At 38.4% G+C, this 18,554-nt stretch overlaps 1 protein-coding gene across 2 annotated transcripts in view; it reads left to right on the top strand.

Moving 5' to 3' along the window:
* baz2a (bromodomain adjacent to zinc finger domain, 2A) overlaps positions 1 to 16,130 on the top strand; it is a 53,568-nt gene extending 37,438 nt beyond the window's left edge. For both annotated transcript variants that reach the window (XM_067446917.1, XM_067446916.1), the window contains exons 21-30: positions 1,521 to 1,731; positions 3,126 to 3,281; positions 3,370 to 3,530; positions 3,703 to 3,768; positions 5,469 to 5,755; positions 6,254 to 6,389; positions 8,406 to 8,552; positions 8,720 to 8,940; positions 10,717 to 10,860; positions 14,386 to 16,130. In XM_067446917.1, coding sequence (XP_067303018.1) covers positions 1,521 to 1,731; positions 3,126 to 3,281; positions 3,370 to 3,530; positions 3,703 to 3,768; positions 5,469 to 5,755; positions 6,254 to 6,389; positions 8,406 to 8,552; positions 8,720 to 8,940; positions 10,717 to 10,860; positions 14,386 to 14,545 — 1,689 coding nt within the window. In that variant the 3' untranslated portion in view covers positions 14,546 to 16,130. The remainder of the gene's footprint in view (positions 1 to 1,520; positions 1,732 to 3,125; positions 3,282 to 3,369; positions 3,531 to 3,702; positions 3,769 to 5,468; positions 5,756 to 6,253; positions 6,390 to 8,405; positions 8,553 to 8,719; positions 8,941 to 10,716; positions 10,861 to 14,385) is intronic.
* Positions 16,131 to 18,554: the final 2,424 nt, after the last annotated feature.

The raw sequence follows: 18,554 nt of genomic DNA, 5'->3' as shown, positions 1-18,554 counted from the left end.
CACGATTTTCCAAAGATTTTTTTCATAATAATAGAGGACATTTCACAAATGCCAATCAACAGGCAGTGGGCGGAGCTTGGTTCTGATTGGTTTGAAGAGTCAGACATGACAGATCGATCTGTGTGTGGTGTGGTGGCATCACGGAACACCAAAGGTGCTTCTCATTTCTTACTTGTGGCTGAAAATGTATTTTGACTTTATAAAATTTCTAAAAACCTGAAAACTGTGGCTGTGTTAAGGCAGTGCTTTTTTTTTTCTTGATCTTGATCAATTCCTACCGCCATATTAATTTCCAATCAATTCCCCAATGTCCACTTGCCACTTGTCAGACCCAGACAGAAAAAAGTTATCAATTTGAAAGGATTAACCAATCAGCACCAAGCTCCGCCCACTGCCTGTTGATTGGCATTTGTGAAATGTCCTCTATTATTATGAAAAAAATCTTTGGGAAAATCGTGCTTTGGAAATGCATGATTCATCAAATAGGCGTCATTCGTAAATGCAGCATATTATTATGAAAAACTTATTTTTGAAAAAGTACATTTAATAATGAAAGAATGGATTTTTAAAGTGTGTGAAAGAGGTAATTGTGAAACAGATTAAACAATAAATGTTGTGTTTTCATGTAATTTTACAAAATAAATAGATACATATATGATACATTTATTTAATTAAATTATTTATTTAATAAATAAATTAATAAATTAAAATTTTAATTAATTAATTATTAAATTATTTCAGAATTAACTGGTACATTTAAATTGTTGTTTTATTGAATTTTTTATTTATTAAATTATTTAATTTTGAGTAATTTGGTCCTCCATAAATATGGGGAAGTTTCATAAAAAAGCAAACTTTTGAACAAAAAGTTGAGAAAATCACGTTTTTCTGAAAGACTTTTTCCAGATCAGATTCAGAGCGATGATCAAAAACAGATGGAGCAGATCGAGTCCATCGACACCTCTAATGCTTGACCAAACCTGTAGCTCGTCCTGGGTCCACTTCCATTTCATTCACTAACATTAGATCTTTTTGATTCATAAGATGTTTAATGGTTATGATCACATTGTTTTATATATGCATATAACATGCAGTCGCTTGTTTTACTGCATCTTCCTCGTGTGTGTTTTGATTCAGTGCTCATTCAGGAGATGCGTAGTAGCGCCCCCTAGCATCCGACAGTGGAAACACGGAAATTTCTGTTTTTGGCCTTGAAGCGTTTTTTTTTTTTACAAATAATGGAAAATTCTGTGTTTGGCGGGGAAAGAGTTAAACATTTGGCTGTACAGTTGTTCTGGAGAAAACAACTGTAATATTATCAGATTCAATTTATCATATAGCGACAATGTGGGCAGATTAGTATTATAGTTTATAGAATTAATTAAGAACTAATAAATTATTTTCATTTGTGTATTTAGTTGAATAATTCAAGCCAAAGGTGACATCAGCTCAGTAATATCAGAGAGTCAGTGAATGTGCTGAAGGTTTCTCCTTCTGATGGCTTCTCCCTGTGTCCTCAGATGGAAGCGGCTCCTCTTCCTGTTCCTCAGGTGTGCTCCGTTCCCGCTCCGTCTCCCAGGGCTGGCAGGAGGCGCAGAAGAGGCAGCGGGCCGTCCCGGGTCACCTCTCGATCCAGCGCGGCCAAGAGGCGCGGCAGACCCCCCTCCAATCTCTTCCAAGAGGTGGAACTGAAGTACTTCACTCAACTTCTGGTGAAGCCGATTCCGTTAGGTGAGTGTCGTGAAGTTAACGGACTTCAGATTTCAGATTTATACTTTATTGTCCTCAGTAGAGGAAATTTGCTTCCACAGACTGTACCAGGTGCAACGTTCGGTACACATAGCACACACACTGCACGGAATACACATATTATTGGTCACATAAATATAATTATACACAGATGGCATCAGCAACAAAACCTGTAAGATCTGAGAATTATGCACTAAATGCATGTCAATTCAGTGCTCTTATAGCTGAGAGTACAAAACTTTTCCCTAGGCGTGATTTTTTTAATTTTTTTATGGGGCAGCTGTCTGTGTCTACGGCCTGAGGGAAGAAGGATGAATCGTGAGTTGAGGGGGTGACTGGGGTTTTGTATAATAGTGTTTGCTCTAGGTGTTGGTGATTTTAAGTAGCTTATTTCTATTAGTTAAAGAGAGCATGTTGAAATAGCAAGCGGCACAGTACAAAAGAATAGGTTCAGTGATGCTTCGAGAAAGGAGAAGCAAAAGACGCGGTTTAACTGAGAGAGATCTGAGTTTACGTATGACAATAGTCTTGTTGGCAGCGTCTCTGTATGTCTGTGACTTGACAATGAAAGGTGTTATTGCCCATCCTGCATTGTAGATTATAAGTGCTTTTCTAAGCCTTGCCAACTTTACCATCTGGTTTTCTTTGAAATACTGAACATAGGAATTGCCATTGGATGCATGTTTATAATATTTGAATACGTCAATAAGGCAGCTTTATCTGGCCCAGAGGATTTTAGAGGAGTTGATAAAAAACTAATAATGAATCAAATCATAAAAATGTAAAATTAAGGGGATAGTTCACCCAAAAATGTAAATTGTCATCATTTACTCACCCTCAAGCTGTTCCAAACCTATGTGAGTTTGTTTCTTCTGCTGAACACAAGATATTTTGAAGTATGTCGGTAACCAATCAGTTGACGGTAGTCATTGACATGTTTTATGACGATTTACAATTCCTGAATTCCTAAACCTCAGTAGTGTTTTATAGATTAAGAGCAGAATGCATCAGTTAATTTTCATTCACTTCAGATTTTTATCTGTGACACTGTTGGCACAAAAGCACAAAATACCATTTACATATTCAAAAATTGTTTATACACCAAGAAAGATGTGTTTATCTTAAATGACAATCTGAAGCTCTTTATTTCCAGCAGAAACACTACGCACCTCTAGACTGAACACGTAATGCAGCAACGACACCATTTTCACGAATGTGTTCTTGTAGTTTATATAGAGACCCTATCGGTATTGTTTAATAGCAAAAAAAAAAAAGCATTTTCAGGCCCCTAAAATGCTTGTCGTGTAAATGAATGGCCAAAAAGCATGAGTTTTCCAATTGAAAACGCCCCCTAAATGTCTTTGTTTCTACTACAGAGATGGTGAAGGGCTGGTGGTGGATCAAAGAACCGGAGGAGCTGACGGCCATCCTGAGCACCCTCCACCCACGAGGCATTCGAGAGAGGGTTCTCCACAAACACCTCTCTAAACACATGGAGTATCTGGCTGAGGTCTGCAGACGTCCCGTGACCGGTGAGGAGCAGGAACATGCAGAGGGCCCATTCAGGCTTTGGTTGATGGCAGCATGTTTAGTGCGTTCTTTTGCATCATTTCTTCCCAGATCCCATCTTTCAGAAGACCGTGGAGGATGGCGATGCCCTGCTGGAGGCGTCTAAACAGGCGTGGAGCGAGCAGGAGCGAGCCCTGAAGTTAGACGTCAGTGTTCTCCAGTGGGTGGAGGACCTGGAGCAGAGGGTAGTTGGTGCAGACCTTCAGCTCAAGGTTAATGAAGCGCATTGAGCAGATTCAAAATATATTTTTTCCTTCATTGAAAGAATCACAGCAATATAATGTCTTGCTCAAATAGTGACCACAGGGTGGTGCTGTTTGCTTATACTGCATTTACAACACACGAGCACACTCACTTTATCATGTCCACCATCTCTATTTCCAGGTGGCCATTCCCAACGCAGAGAGTGAAAATGAGTCTAGTCAGGAATCATCAAGCTCTCAATTTCAGGTAGAGACAACCAGCAGCCCACACACTCGAGCTCAGAGTCCGCTGATCCTAATGTGTAGAGGAAACTGCTCAGAGAATTACACTATTTCAGGACTGAGCCATTTCATAAGGTTGTGTCATAATTATTAAGCGTAAATCAGGGTTAAATAAGGGTTAAATTAAATAATAAAAAAATGAATGTAGTGTTAATTATGACAGCAAATTTTGATCTAGTATTAGTCATAAGCCCCTTTCACACTGCGATTCCGGCAAATACACGGATAATGCGACCCGGCATTTGTTCCCGGGCCGCTAGATTTGGTCCATTCACACTGCCAGCGAAATACTGTAATATGTGCGCTTTCACACACAACCCGTAACGGTCCCGGGTCGAGTTGACACGTGACATCCTGATGTGACGTATAATGGCGAGCGATCTCAGCTTCAGCGCGGATAGTAAGGAGCTCCGTGGTCTCGACTTGTGTCCAGTTTGCGCACGTTTCTGCTTGTTTAATTTTAGTTTCTTTTGTATACGAACACTCTGCGTTTAAAACACAGACGAGCTCTTCTGGCACTGCAGGGTTGTATTATTGAAAAAACAAGCTCTAGGAGTCGCACGATAACTACGTACACGTTGCGGCATTAGTTTCGGCTTTTGTTCACACAGCGCTCGTCCCGGGTCGAATCCTGCAATGTTACTAGGTCCCCGACCCGGGTTTAGTTTGGTAATCAATTCCGGGACGTGGTGCTTTTACACAGAAGGCGACCCGGGAATATTGCGGGTCCGACGTGCAGTGTGAAAGGGGCTTTAGTCTTTTGACTAAAATGCCATTTAGTTTGTCATATTTTAGTCCCCTGAATTGTGTTTAGTTTAAGTCAACTAAATCTACAGTAGATTTAGTCAACTAATATCTGAGTTTAGTTCAATTGTAATGCAGTAATTGTGTTTTTGTCATGTTTTTAATTTGCATTTTTTGCTTGTTTTTAAAATCAAAGATAAAATTATATAAAATTACATTGTAAAAAAATGTTTAATTACTGGTATCATGAAATAAGATTTTGGTCACCCCAACCTGTTCAGAAAAGTGAATGTTAACATGATTGATAAAAACGTGATTATTGCAAACATCTCTGTAAGGATGTTCACACTGGCATGCGATTATTATTGCAATAAGGGGAGAGAATGGTCAAAAACCAGGGCAGGAACATACTGGCCAAAGGTTTTAGTTTAAAAAATAAATAAAACGATGAATAATAAGTTCTGTTCTCTTATTATTCAATTACTTTTACTGGGGATTTATTTTTTGGGGGGCTGTGGTATCGATTTAATATCAGTATTGAGGTATTTTAGTCTGGTCTTAATTTTGGTAACCTGACAACACTAATTCCTATTATGAAATTATTTAAATAATATAGTAAATGTAGTAATAATGATTTAAAAAATAATAATAAAGAAAAATCCTAAATAATAATAAATACATTTAATAAATATAAATAACAATTAATAAATGTAGTCATGTTTAGATTTTCTAAATACATTTATTAAAAAAAAATCCTGAAAATTATTACAAATGTATTAATCTTGTGTGTGATTTTAGTTGTTTTATCTGTTAGTATGTTTTAACTTGGATTTGGACATCAGAAAAGCCTTCGAAGCTGTCATGGCATTAAGAAAAGCTAAGGTCAGAATGAAAGTTTCCGACACTGGACATGTGTTTCAGATCTATACCCCTCCCGAGCCGGACTCCACGCGGGAGGACCTGCAGTATTACGAGCACGAGGTCGACCCGAAGGACGACTGGATGGTCAAGACTAAAAAGGAATGGTCCGACCTGCTCCGTGTGCCCAGCAACCCCTTGGACATGGCTGTCCTCCGACTGGCCAATCTGGAGCGGAACGTGGAGCGGCGTTATTTGAAGGAGCCGCTGTGGAATCTGGCAGAGGTGGTCCGCTTGGCCCCTCTCACCCCTCCGCCGGGCGGCGAGGACGTCCCGTTAGATGCTGTTAGGTGGGGCAGATATTATAGTTCTTTGGAGAAATAATCTTTATCATCAAATAGCACTTCATTATTATCCTATGTAATCATAATAATCAATCTTTGTTTTAACATATACTATACAATACATGTGGAGCATATCAATCAATCAACTTTATTTATATAGCGCTTTTATAATGACGATTGTGTCAAAGCAGCTTCTCAGTGTCAAACAGGACAATATTGCAACAAAATTAGATTTGGCTGTACAGTCGTTCTGGAGAAAACAGTGATGTTATCGGCTTATTTTAATCTATCATAGAGTGACAGTGTTGGCAGATCAGTATTATAGTTTATAGAATTAAATAAGACCTAATTAATTAATTTTATTTATATATTCAGTTGAATAGTGGATCATAATTTTAGTGTCCCCAACTGAGCGAGCCAAGCCAAAGGCGACTTGGATTTCGACATCAGAAAAGCCTTCGACGCTGTCACTAATATAACAAACCTGTTTGTTTGTCTGTATAGCTTGGAGAGTGAGATCACACCCAGGTTGAGGACGTGGCGGCAGGGCCTGGACCGCTGCCGCAGTGCATCTCAGCTCTCGCTGTGTCTGCTGCAGCTGGAGAAAGCCATCGCATGGGAGAGATCCATCATCAAAGTGGTGAGAGCACACACACGACACACACGCTCCGCTTCAGAGCCTGAAGGATGATGATCATTATATATGATGCATATCAGTTCAGGCCAAAAGTTGACACATTACTATTTGTAATGTTTTTGAAAGAAGTTTCTTCTGCTCATCAAGCCTGTATTTACTTGATCAAAAATACAGAATTGTTTTTTAATATTGTGATATATTACAATTTAAAATAATTGTTTTTCAATGTATTATACTTTAAATGATCATTTATTTCTTTGATCAAAGCTGAATGTTCAGGATGGTTCCTCCAGTCTTCAGTGATCATGATCCTTCAGAAATCACTCTCATATGAGGATTCATTATGAGTGTTGAAAACAGTTCTGCTGCCGAATATTTTTGATGAATAAAAGGTTCAAAAGAACTGCATTTATTCAAAATAAAATCATATTTTCAAATAATATAAATCCCCTTTACTATCAATTTTAACAATTTAACACATTAAATTGCTTAACAATTTAATCACATAAAAAAAATAAAAAATACTGACCAGTAGTGTATATTGTTGTTCAAAAAATATTTCTATTTTTAAAACCTTTGCTTCATTTTTTTCTTTTTATTCATCAAAGTATTATAAAAAAAAGTATCACAGGTTATGATAAACTATTAAGCAGCAGAACTGTTTCCAACTTTGAAAATGAATCCTCATATGAGAATGATTTCTGAAGGATCATGATCACTGAAGACTGGAGGAACCATCCTGAACATTCAGCTCTGATCACAGAAATAAACGATCATTTAAAGTATAATACATTGAAAAACAATTATTTTAAATTGTAGAAATATATCACAATATTACATTTTTTCTGTATTTTTGATCAAATAAATGCAGGCTTGATGAGCAGAAGAAACTTCTTTTAAAAACATTATAAATAGTAGTGTCCAAACTTTTGGCCTGAACTGTACCTGACAGATATCGCTAAAATGGAGAAATCACATTTAGGTCTATATGACTGTCTAAGGCCGTTTACACCTTGTGTTAAGAGATGTTTTGGTCAAGTGGACGATGGTGTAAATGGGCTCTAAACATTTTGAGATTGAATAGACGTCTATGAGATGTACGTGTCCACATTTGTCCACTTCCAGAGGTAGTGGGAAACACATTGGAGCGGATTGCTTTTGTAGTGAAAACGCTCGTGTGGTTGAATGTGTTCAAACGGCCACAAAAGACCGTCTTCTCTCCACCTAAACATTACGGGAAGCACGCTAGCCAGAAGGATTTAAACTTTGGCAGCTGAAAACCCAAGTTTGGTTTGAAGACATAAAAGTACAAAGTAGGCCTGTCACGATAACTGCTTTTTGTTTTGCGATATATCGTCCCAGACATAATTGCAATAAACAATATTATTGTAATTTTAAGACTATTTTATGCGACTGAATATATAATCCTAATATAACAGCATAATAATGCAAGTAGACCCGCACACTTTCAAATGACAACCTTTTAATACTTTAGATCATGGAAGTTAAGGGTCAAATAATTTTTTTTAATTTGAATAAATAGTAAATAAAAATTTCCCTTGAGGAATGGCTTTAATACTTGTCATTCTCCGTTGGCGTTTATGTGCACCTGAACAGGGGATCACGCCTTTGAAATCGAGTCCACACTCGAATATCATATATCACAAAAAATGATTGAGCTCATTTACATATATTGTGTGATTTATTGATTATTGCGACAGGCCCAGTACCAAGCTCAATGTTCTCTCGGCATTCCTGATTTCTAACACACACACTGCGTTCCAAATCTGCTTCAGACCAGGTTACGAAACCAAGTGTTCAAGCTTAGGTTAGCGAAAGGCATGTACAGTGTTTGTTCACTAACCATAAATGTTTAGCCCAATAAGGACGAGGCTAGTTTTCTAAATGGGAAAACTAGTCCTTTTCAAATAGGGCTGTTAAGTAAATCTGTGTGTGTGTGTGTGTGTGTGTGTGTGTGTGTGTGTGTGTGTGTGTGTGTGTGTGTGTGTGTGTCCACAGACGTGTCAGGTGTGCCGGAAGGGTGACGACGACGAGTACCTGCTCTTGTGTGACGGCTGTGATCGCGGGTGTCACATGTTCTGCCTGAGGCCAAAGGTCATGCAGGTGCCAGAAGGCGATTGGTTTTGTCCCACCTGTGTTTCCAAGGTATGTACATTTAGAAATATTCAGCTGCTGGTTTTTCATCTGATTTACGTTGTAATCGTGAAAAATGTAAAACGTAAAAATCATTGTAATCGTGTAAAATGTGCACTTATTTTGTGTTTGTATATTTTAGTTTTTGCCTTTGTTTATGAGACTTTTTTTTTTTGCAGGAAAACGGAGACACTCCGAGATCACAGCGTTCATCGCGCCATCGATCAAAGCCGCGAAAACGGCGTCTTGGAGAAGATAGCTCAGATGAGGACGATGGGTACAGGCGAGGCATGACCACACGACAAAAAGAGACTGCACCTTCCTCAAGTGGGACGAGCATCTCCCCTTCAAAGCGCAGGAGGATGACCACACGAAATCAGCCTGACCTCACCTACTGCGAGTGAGTCTTCAGCTCTGGGGGAAAAAATGATATTTTCAAAATCAATCAGGAGGGACACATTAAATGTATTGTCTCTCAAACTAAATAATCGATTCTGAACTTCCTGAAACCACTTGTCAATCACAACAGAGCAGACCAATCGCAACAGACTGGGCCATCTGGCCAATCAGAAAGAGGGGGTTTAGAGAGACCGAATCCTTTATATTGTAGTAGACTGCTAATCAAAATTAGGAACCTTTAAAACAGCATAATAGGGGCATTCTAAAACGATTGAATAATTAAAATATTAGTTAAGTGTAACATTGAAATTAGGGCTGGGTAAAAATATTGATTCATCAATGCATTGCAATTATTTGTTTCTCAATTCAACATCAATTCATCAAGTCCTATGAAACTATTCAGCTCATTTTGGATCGTCCAGTTGCTGTTATTTTGTCATTTACAAATTGTTTTTCTTTATCCACTCATGTTAAACTGAAATGTTTTTTGAGTGCCATTTAAAATGTTGCGTTTATATAGATTCATCGTATAATTTGGACCTCATTACTATTTTTATTAATTATTGGTTAAATTTAACTTTCATTAACATTAATTGAAATAAACATTTCAAATGTCTTGAAGAGTTTGAGAAGTTAACTTTTTTCATTGTTTAATAGACCCTTTTACTGTTTGTATACAATGATGACGTAGCAACGTATGCGCGTGCATTTTGGCAACAAACTGTGGCGAGAATCAGCAGAATGTCAAGCTACGTGAGCGGATTAAGCAACACAAACCGAGAAAGTTATTTTAAAGAGTTGACTTTATCGAATGGTATTCGGCTTCCAGATCCGTGTACTATAGTGGAGTGGATAGAAGACGTTAGCAGATGGCCAGATATAACTTAGTGGTCGGATATATACGTATTTAGGTGAGAAACCGAGCGTGTACACCCGAGACAAGCATATAAATCACTTGATGCTTATGAATACGTCGTCTGTGGGTGTGTACAGAATGTCCAATACAATTTTCTACATTTATTCTTATTCTTCACACATACATTTATCCTTTTCCTTACATTTTATGTTGCTATTGATTCGTGTCGACACGCTTCTGTTTAAAGTTTAATTTTGTAATGCTATAGTACTTTAATAGCAACTATGTTGCTTGCATACATTTCTCAGATGGTTATTTTGCAATTAAACTATTAATAAAGTCATTAAAAATGAAATTGTGATTATTGATATGATAATCTGGGGATGGGGGGTACATACACACCAGTGGCAGCCAATGCTGGGAGGTTTATTATAAATAATTAAGTTTCAAGTGCAGTAAATGTTTTACAAATGAATTTTTTTATGCAAGCATTTTTATGTCCTTGTTCCAATCAATGCATTATTCGCCTGCAGCCACAGGTACCGCTGGTTCTTCAGAAACGGCCGTGATCCTGTCGGAATCCTATAAAACTTAAGCCCATTGGTGGAATAGCGATTAGTGCAACCGAAAACGCAACAGCCAAACATTTTGATGCTGGGAAACCGTTTTGATAAACTTTTGGAGTTACTAACACGTTAGAACCACTAGGGAACAACACCACTTCCGTTGCCAAAATGCGTGCGCAACTCTGATCACGTGGGCTGTAAAAGGGTCTATACATTTATAACTTTTTTTTTTAAGTGGCACTCTCCCTATTCCTACATATCTTTTATATATATTTATGATCTGTTGATTGAGTATTCCTCTCTGACCCGAGTCTAAATGAGTGGAGTAATTGCGGGTCTGTTTGATGTGCCGTAGGATCATTCTGATGGAAATGGAGGCTCACTCCGACGCCTGGCCTTTTCTGGAGCCGGTCAATCCCCGCCAGGTGCCGGGCTACCGCCGCATCATCAAAAACCCCATGGACTTCCTCACCATGCGGGAGAGACTTCTGCAGGGCGGGTAAGAGGACTCGACCAATCACAGCATTACAGCAGTGTTCATTTCGCCAGCTATTGTTAATTTAGTCTCAGTCTTAGTCCAGTGTCAAATGTGCTTTTCAGTTATCATATTTACACAACCTCGTCCTGTTTTTGTTTAGTCAATTTTTAGTCGACTAAATGTCTGAGCAGTGTGCATCAATCATGCTGCACTGAAAATCCTGATTATTTTGCTCAAAATTATAATCACAGCTATGGTTGTCATTTGAGAAATGTATTTATTGTTGCACTTTAACCTTTAAGCACAAATCGAGGAGTTCTCAAGGTTTTACCTCATCTGGTAATGATTTATTATAGGCTATTTATCATATAGGCCTAATGGAAAAATATTCTCTGGCTATCACCAGACCAAGCTCAATTAAAGACTGAACACTGGTCTGGAGAGTCTGCCCTGTATTTTCTTCTGCACAAGAGGCGTGATCAACGGGCATTATTCAAATGACTCTGTACGCAATTGGATAGTCCTTTAACCAATCAGACCACAAGAGGCGTGATCAATGGGCAACGGCCCATCGCTTCTCTATCAGTCATCGTGTTAAACTCGCCAATAGCGTGCCAGGTGATAAGCCAGTCTATGATTGGTTGTGTAACAGAAGCAGTAGAAATAAATGTACAGGTTTCCAGACTGAGCCGCAGAGCGAAATCAAATCGCAGACAGATCGGGCTGGGTTTACCCTGTCTAGGAAAAAACAACAAACTAAATTTATGTGAAATTTCACTATTTTAAATTAATGTTTTCTTTCAAAACAACAGCAAACAATACTGTATTGTCTCACAGAGTAAGTGCAGTTATTCAGCAATAGTCAAGAGATCTGTGGATTTATTACAGTTCATCACTGAGGAGGTTCAATGGCAGATTTAGTCGCACAAAACATCAAAAGCGTGCGTGAGAGAGAGCTCGTGTTGCCAGATTGCACATGTTTAAGTAAAACACCGGATAGAACACGTGCTCTTTTAACAGGAACGCTCGGATTGGGGATATTCAATTACTGAAATCTGGCAACCGCAAGCATCAATGCTCCAACTTTACTCTTTTTTTCCCCCTTAATAACATCTTTTTTCGTCAACGATATTGCATGTTGATATAGTCTCAGTTATCGTTTAAGGACATTTGTGTCATCTTGTCTTCGTCTCGTAGTAGACATGGAAAAAACAGTCGTTAACGAAATGAACACTAGTGTTGAGTCATGAGGTGAACACAGAAATGGTCTTTAGAGATAAAAAAAAAAAACAATTTGACTATTTGTTTAATTTATTTATGCTATTATATTAACCTTTTTTTGGACCAATCACCGCAGACTGGACCATCTGACCAATTAGAGCAGAGAAGACAAATATATATTATTAATTACATCTATTCATAAACTAATGTCCAAACTAATGTTCTAACTTTTCCTCAATCATTTATCAGTTCTTAAATATCCAATTTAACAGTAATCGGATTTAACAATTGTGTACTGATGTTAAAGGAGCACGCTGACTTTTTGGGACTTTATCTCATTCACCGTTTCCCCCAGAGTTAGATAAGTCCACACACACCATTCTCATCACACCGCTAGCCTAGCTTAGCACAGAGACTGGAGGTAAACGGCTCCAGCTAGCTACTGCTTAATAAGAGACAAAATAACACCAACAGTTTCCTATTTACATGCTGAGACGTGTATAGTTTAGGGGTGTAACGATTCACTTGTTTTCTCGATGCATCGATTACAAATCCTGACGATGCATATGCATCGATCTTGAAACATGTATTTTGAATCCCTAATTTCGGCCGATTCTCGATGTAAAATGCTAAGAATCGGATGAATCGCGATTCAAAGACGATTCAGTGCTTTAAAATAAACGTTTGATTTACTGCTCCTTCGTTCTATATTTATTTTAATAATTTAAAGGAACAATGAGATGTGCTGCGCTGGTGGAAACAACACGAGACCATGATAGCTTACGCCACTGTCAAGATATGGCTCGCGCAGGGTTAAAGAGTCCATTTCTTCAGTGCAGCTGCTAGAGTTATGGCCTTTTTACAACTGGTTCCTTCATTCGTTTTCTCTGACCAGGTATCTATCTGATTGCGAAATGACCAGGAGTAGGCCTAAATGCCTTCCGAGAGTCTTTAGAGACGTATTTAATTCCGATCACTCAAACAAACCAATTCAGAAGGTGCATGAAAGCATTTCAGACGAAACCGGACAAATGTAAATGTATCTGGTTGTTTAAACCACATGTTTAAATTTTACTCCTGGCAAATAATTAAAAAATAAATGTGTGAGAGCGTGTTATGTTGTAGTCAGATAGCTGCAAATGAGTAAAGCAAGCCAACGCAAATGGCCGTAAAAGAAACTTTAAAATAAGTCACACAAAACACAATCATCTTCAATATAAAATAATTAGACTAATGATCTTACCAGTGCTTAGGTCGCTCTCTCTCTCATATTGCGATCTTTGAATTTGAAGTGGGGTGCTGAATAAAATGCTGGAATCTTTTGCTTTGATGTGAACTCCGTTAAATGAGCATATACCGCGGGAATTGAAGATCGAATTTATATTCATTTTGCTGAAGTGTAAGGTAGGCTATAAGACAACCTGCGTGTTCTTTTTTTTTTCCGTTTTTGTTTAGATTGTGTAGCTCGTTTCGTTTTTTTCAGCGCCGTTGCGAGCAGTAGGCTAGCCTATCAGCCTGCCTCAGCTCGTCAAAAATGCCTTTGTGGTGGTATAATAACTAGCCTACTTTGTTTTTGATGTCAAAGTAGTTATATTTCATTTAGTTTCTTTATTAAGTTCATTTAGAAAAATGTATAGAGCAATTTTTTTGTTTGTTAAATTAAAGTTTTAATTTTTTTATGTGACGACCCAGTGAGTTAACCGCATGTTTAATAGCCTAGTCTCTCAAACCAACTCTTGAATTGTCTTGCCTATATAAACTTTAATTTAACAAACAAAAAATTGCCCTGAACATTTTTCTTAATTAGGTTAATAAAGAAACGAAACGAAATATAACTACTTTGACATTAAAAACAAAACTGAACTATTTAAATGGCTGCAACAATGTAAAAAAAAAAAAAAAAAAAAACACTGGTTTCAGCCGGACTCGGGCTGAGAATTTTGATAGGCTGTCGGTTTTTACTAAGGAAAATGACTGAAATAGTAACTCACAGTGACTTGGATAAGTAACTTTAATCTGATTACTGGTTTGGAAATAGTAACGTGTTAGATTACTCGTTACTGGAAAAAAGTAGTCAGATTAGAGTAACGCGTTACTATGTAAACATATATTACTATGTACATATACATTACTATGTAACGCGTTACTGGCATCACTGCTGGGGGATACGGTTAATAAGTCCCAAAAAGTCTGGGTGTTCCTTTAACGCATGTTGTAACCGAAATAGACACTGACACAGTCAAAACACTAATTAAAGATCACCATTTCTGCCCTCCAACCCTTTGGCCGAAAGTTAATTTCCAGCTGTGTTTCCACCTGTCCCAGATACTGCAGCTGTGAGGAGTTTGCCGCCGACGCTCAGCTGGTTTTCAACAACTGCGAACTCTTCAACGAGGACACGTCGGAGGTGGGCAAGGCCGGCCACTCCATGCGGCGCTTCTTCGAGAGCCGCTGGGCGGAGTTTTACGAGAACAAGGACAAATAGAGACGCTGCCCTCTGCTGCATGGGAGGACGCATCGAAACGCCACGCCCCTTTGATTGAGGCTCATTACTACTAAAAACTTTCTGGAGAGCCCTCCAGTCCTATGTATGCATACACATGTAGATATATGTATAAATTTGTTCTGTTTGTTTTAAAAGTATCTGGTCCCCTCCCCCCCACCCACCCACCTTGAATAAGGCTCAAACATTTCTTTATCACCTGGTATTACGGCGTACAAACTTCTCATCTTTTTTTCAGCTTCATCCGTCACTCCTTTGGGGGTAGAAGTACTTCTACAGGACTTGATTGGGTCACACTTGATGTCACGTGTCAGAGACACACCTCTATCAGGACGTTCGAACATTTACTTGACGCCTTCTGCTCCATAATGTACTGCTCGTGGACCACGCGTGTCCCCTTGATTGAAAATGTAACGTAACGTGCTTTCGAGACTAGACGCAATTTCCTCAGTATATTTTTTATTATATACTATATATACACTTAAAGACGGAAAAAAATAGTTGGGATTATTTAATAGCAATAGACTGTAGTGAAACTGTACAGACATGTCGTAGAGAGATGTATAGGTGACTCATGAAATGGCCAGTAAACATACTATATCACGTGTAACTCATCACGTTTTTTGCTTGTAGAATATTGGTCTTATGAACTGGAGGTTTGCCATCTTTAAGGTTTTTTTTTCTCTATTATCCCCCCTAAACCCAGAAAATCAGTGTTTGTTCATGATGAAATCTGGCGTATAGCAGAATAATTTTCACCGCTTCAACAAAAGCGCCGCTAGCTAGATAGCCATTTTGGAAGCTTTTGCTTGGTATTGTCTGTGAGGAGAAAAACCTTTAGACTGTATTGATATTGGTTTATATGGAAAGGATATGTACGTACTTATGACCGTATAGGTTTGTTTAGCTCCGCTTATTTTCATTGGAACAGTATCTTCGCTTGGTTTTCATGAACATAATGATTTGCTGAAACCTTTGCATCCTCAGATGTTTAGACTGAGTTTTTATGTGTTTTAATGATGTGTGTGTGTGATTGTTTGAACCTGGACCAACTCCCTCAAAAAGGACATTGTAAACATTCTTTCTCAAATGAAAATGCCTTGCATCATTAGTGGTTTAACGGACCCTTAAAGATTTGCAAAATCTGAGTGTTTTCATCGTCCCCCTTAGTATTCAAAAGCAGGATAGTACAGCACTGAGTAGAGGAGCGCAGTAGAGCACATTATTCATGTTCATTCATACACTGAACTCAACGTGCGCAGCAGGAAACGCATCATTCGCTCTGTGTTCCTCATACAAAAAGGGACATATTTGCTTCTCTCTTTCTTTTTTACAGATGGAAAACCTGAAGACAGTACTAGAAAATTCAACCAAATGTGGTGTTAGTGGATTTTTAATAATGTACAGTTTTTGTGACTTTAAATTTGTTCCTTTCTATATTTTTAGGACCAATATATCGTTTTTAAGAGGCGACATTAAAATGACCATGTTGTTTCAAGGTAATGTAACACGCGTGCATCTGTAGAATGTACTGTAAGCGGAAATAAAACCACATCTAGTAGACGAACATCTGGTTTCCCTAATGTTTATTAACTGTATTTTGTCTGGTAATAAAGTTTCATATATTTAAGCAAAATCACACAAGCGAGAATGCTCTAAACATCAGCATTGCCTTGAGTCAGATATTGCTTTTATATATTAAGAAGTTAACCTTATGAAGTCTGTTGTCATATTTGATGCCTGATACACACATTTCTAATACTTCTAATGATCAACATGAAAAACACAAATAAACCCTGTTGTGCACAATTGTATATGCCAAGTAAAAGGCCTTTGAGTATAGTGGTAAAAACGTCCCCTTCAGGTCGTGGTAAGTCTTTTTCTGTTAAATCTTAAGTAAATGTAAGAATACATTTTATATTATTAATATTTCCAGATGGACACTTAATGGACTGAAGGTGTGCATGATTATCCATAAATATTTTTTTTTGTTGTTGAAAAAAATCATGCTAGCGTATTTAAAATACAATCCATCTGGCTTTTGAGTGTTTGTTCGTCCTTTCTATCATCTGTATTTTATTGCATTATATGTTTTGACCCCACAATAAAAACTACAGAGCTTTGATCAATAAAACTCAGCTTTTGAATATAATATTTTGGACATACAGTGAAGAAAATAATTATTTGAACACCCTGCTATTTTGCAAGTTCTCCCAGTTGGAAATCATGGAGGGGTCTGAAATTGTCAAAATTGAGACATAATCAAAAAAAAGAATCCAGAAATCACAATATATGATTTATTAAAACTATTTATTTGTATGATACAGCTGCAAATAAGTATTTGAACACCTGTCTATAAGCTAGAATTCTGACCCTCAAATACCTGTTAGTCTGCCTTTAAAATGTCCACCTCCACTCCATTTATTATCCTAAATTAGATGCACCTGTTTGAGGTCGTTAGCTGCATAAAGACACCTGTCCACCCGATACAATCAGTAAGAATCCTGGAAAGGATTATTGGGAAATTGCCAAGCAACTTGGTGAAAAAGGTCCACTGTTGGAGCAATCATTAGAAAATGGAAGAAGCTAAACATGACTGTCAATCTCCCTCGGACTGGGGCTCCGTGCAAGATCTCACCTCGGGGGGTCTCAATGATCCCAAGAAAGGTGAGAAATCAGTCCAGAACTACACGGGAGGAGCTGGTCAATGACCTGAAAAGAGCTGGGACCACCGTTTCCAAGGTTACTGTTGGTAATACACTAAGATGTCATGGTTTGAAATCATGCATGGCACGGAAGGTTCCCCTGCTTAAACCAGCACATGTCCAGGCCCGTCTTAAGTTTACCAAAGACCATTTGGATGATCCAGATGAGTCATGGGAGAAAGTCATGTGGTCACAGAAGACCAAAATAGAACTTTTTGGTCATAATTCCACTAAATGTGTTTGGAGGAAGAAGAATGATGAGTACCATCCCAAGAACATCATCCTGTGATGCATGGGGGTGGTAGCATCATGCTTTGTTTTGTTTTTTCTGTACATGGGACAGGGCGACTGCACTGCAGGCCATGTACTGCAAGATTTTGGGGAACAACCTCCTTCCCTCAGTTAGAGCATTGAATATGGGTTGAGGCTGGGTCTTCCAACATGACAATGACCCGAAGCACAGCCAGGATAACCAAGGAGTGGGTCTGTAAGAAGCATATCAAGGTTCTGGCGTGGCCTAGCCAGTCTTCAGACCTAAACCCAATAGAGAATCTTTGGGGGGAGCTCAAACTCTGTGTTTCTCAGCGACAGGCCAGAAACCTGACTGATCTAGAGAAGATCTGTGTGGAGGAGTGGGCCAAAATCCCTCCTGCAGTGTGTGCAAACCTGGTGAAAAACCCAGTTTGACCTCTGTAATAAACAAAGGCTACTGTACCAAATATAAACATTGATTTTCTCAGGTGTTTAAATACTTATTTGCAGCTGTATCATACAAATAGTTTAAAAACAATCATATATTTGTATTTCTGGATTTATTTTTTTAGATTATGTCTCTCACAGTGAACATGCACCTTTGATGACAATTTCAGACCCCTCCATGATTTCCAAGTGGGAGAACTTGCAAAATAGAGAGTGTTCAAATACTTATTTTCCTCACTGTATAGAGCAGGGGTGGCGAACTCCGGTCCTGGAGAGCCTCAGTCCAGCGGAGTTCAGTTCCAACCCTGAAAAAACTCACCTAACTGCAGCTTTCTATTAAACCTTCAGACCTCGATTAGCTTGCTCAGGTGTGTTTGATAAGGGTTAAAGCTAAACTCTGCAGGACTGAGGCTCTCCAGGACCGGAGTTCGCCACCCCTGGTATAGAGTATAGTGACAACTGATTTTTATATGCATTTATCTGCTATACAGTTATAAAGATCTCATCAATTTATATTACAAGCTGTTAGAATGTTCTTTGGCTAAGTTTCAGCAACTGCTCCAGTGCATGCGTTTGCTCAGTTTGTG

This window comes from Pseudorasbora parva, chromosome 6, assembly GCF_024679245.1.
Source record: "Pseudorasbora parva isolate DD20220531a chromosome 6, ASM2467924v1, whole genome shotgun sequence".
Lineage (NCBI taxonomy): Eukaryota > Metazoa > Chordata > Actinopteri > Cypriniformes > Gobionidae > Pseudorasbora > Pseudorasbora parva.
This window is presented reverse-complemented; position numbering and strand designations above follow the sequence as displayed.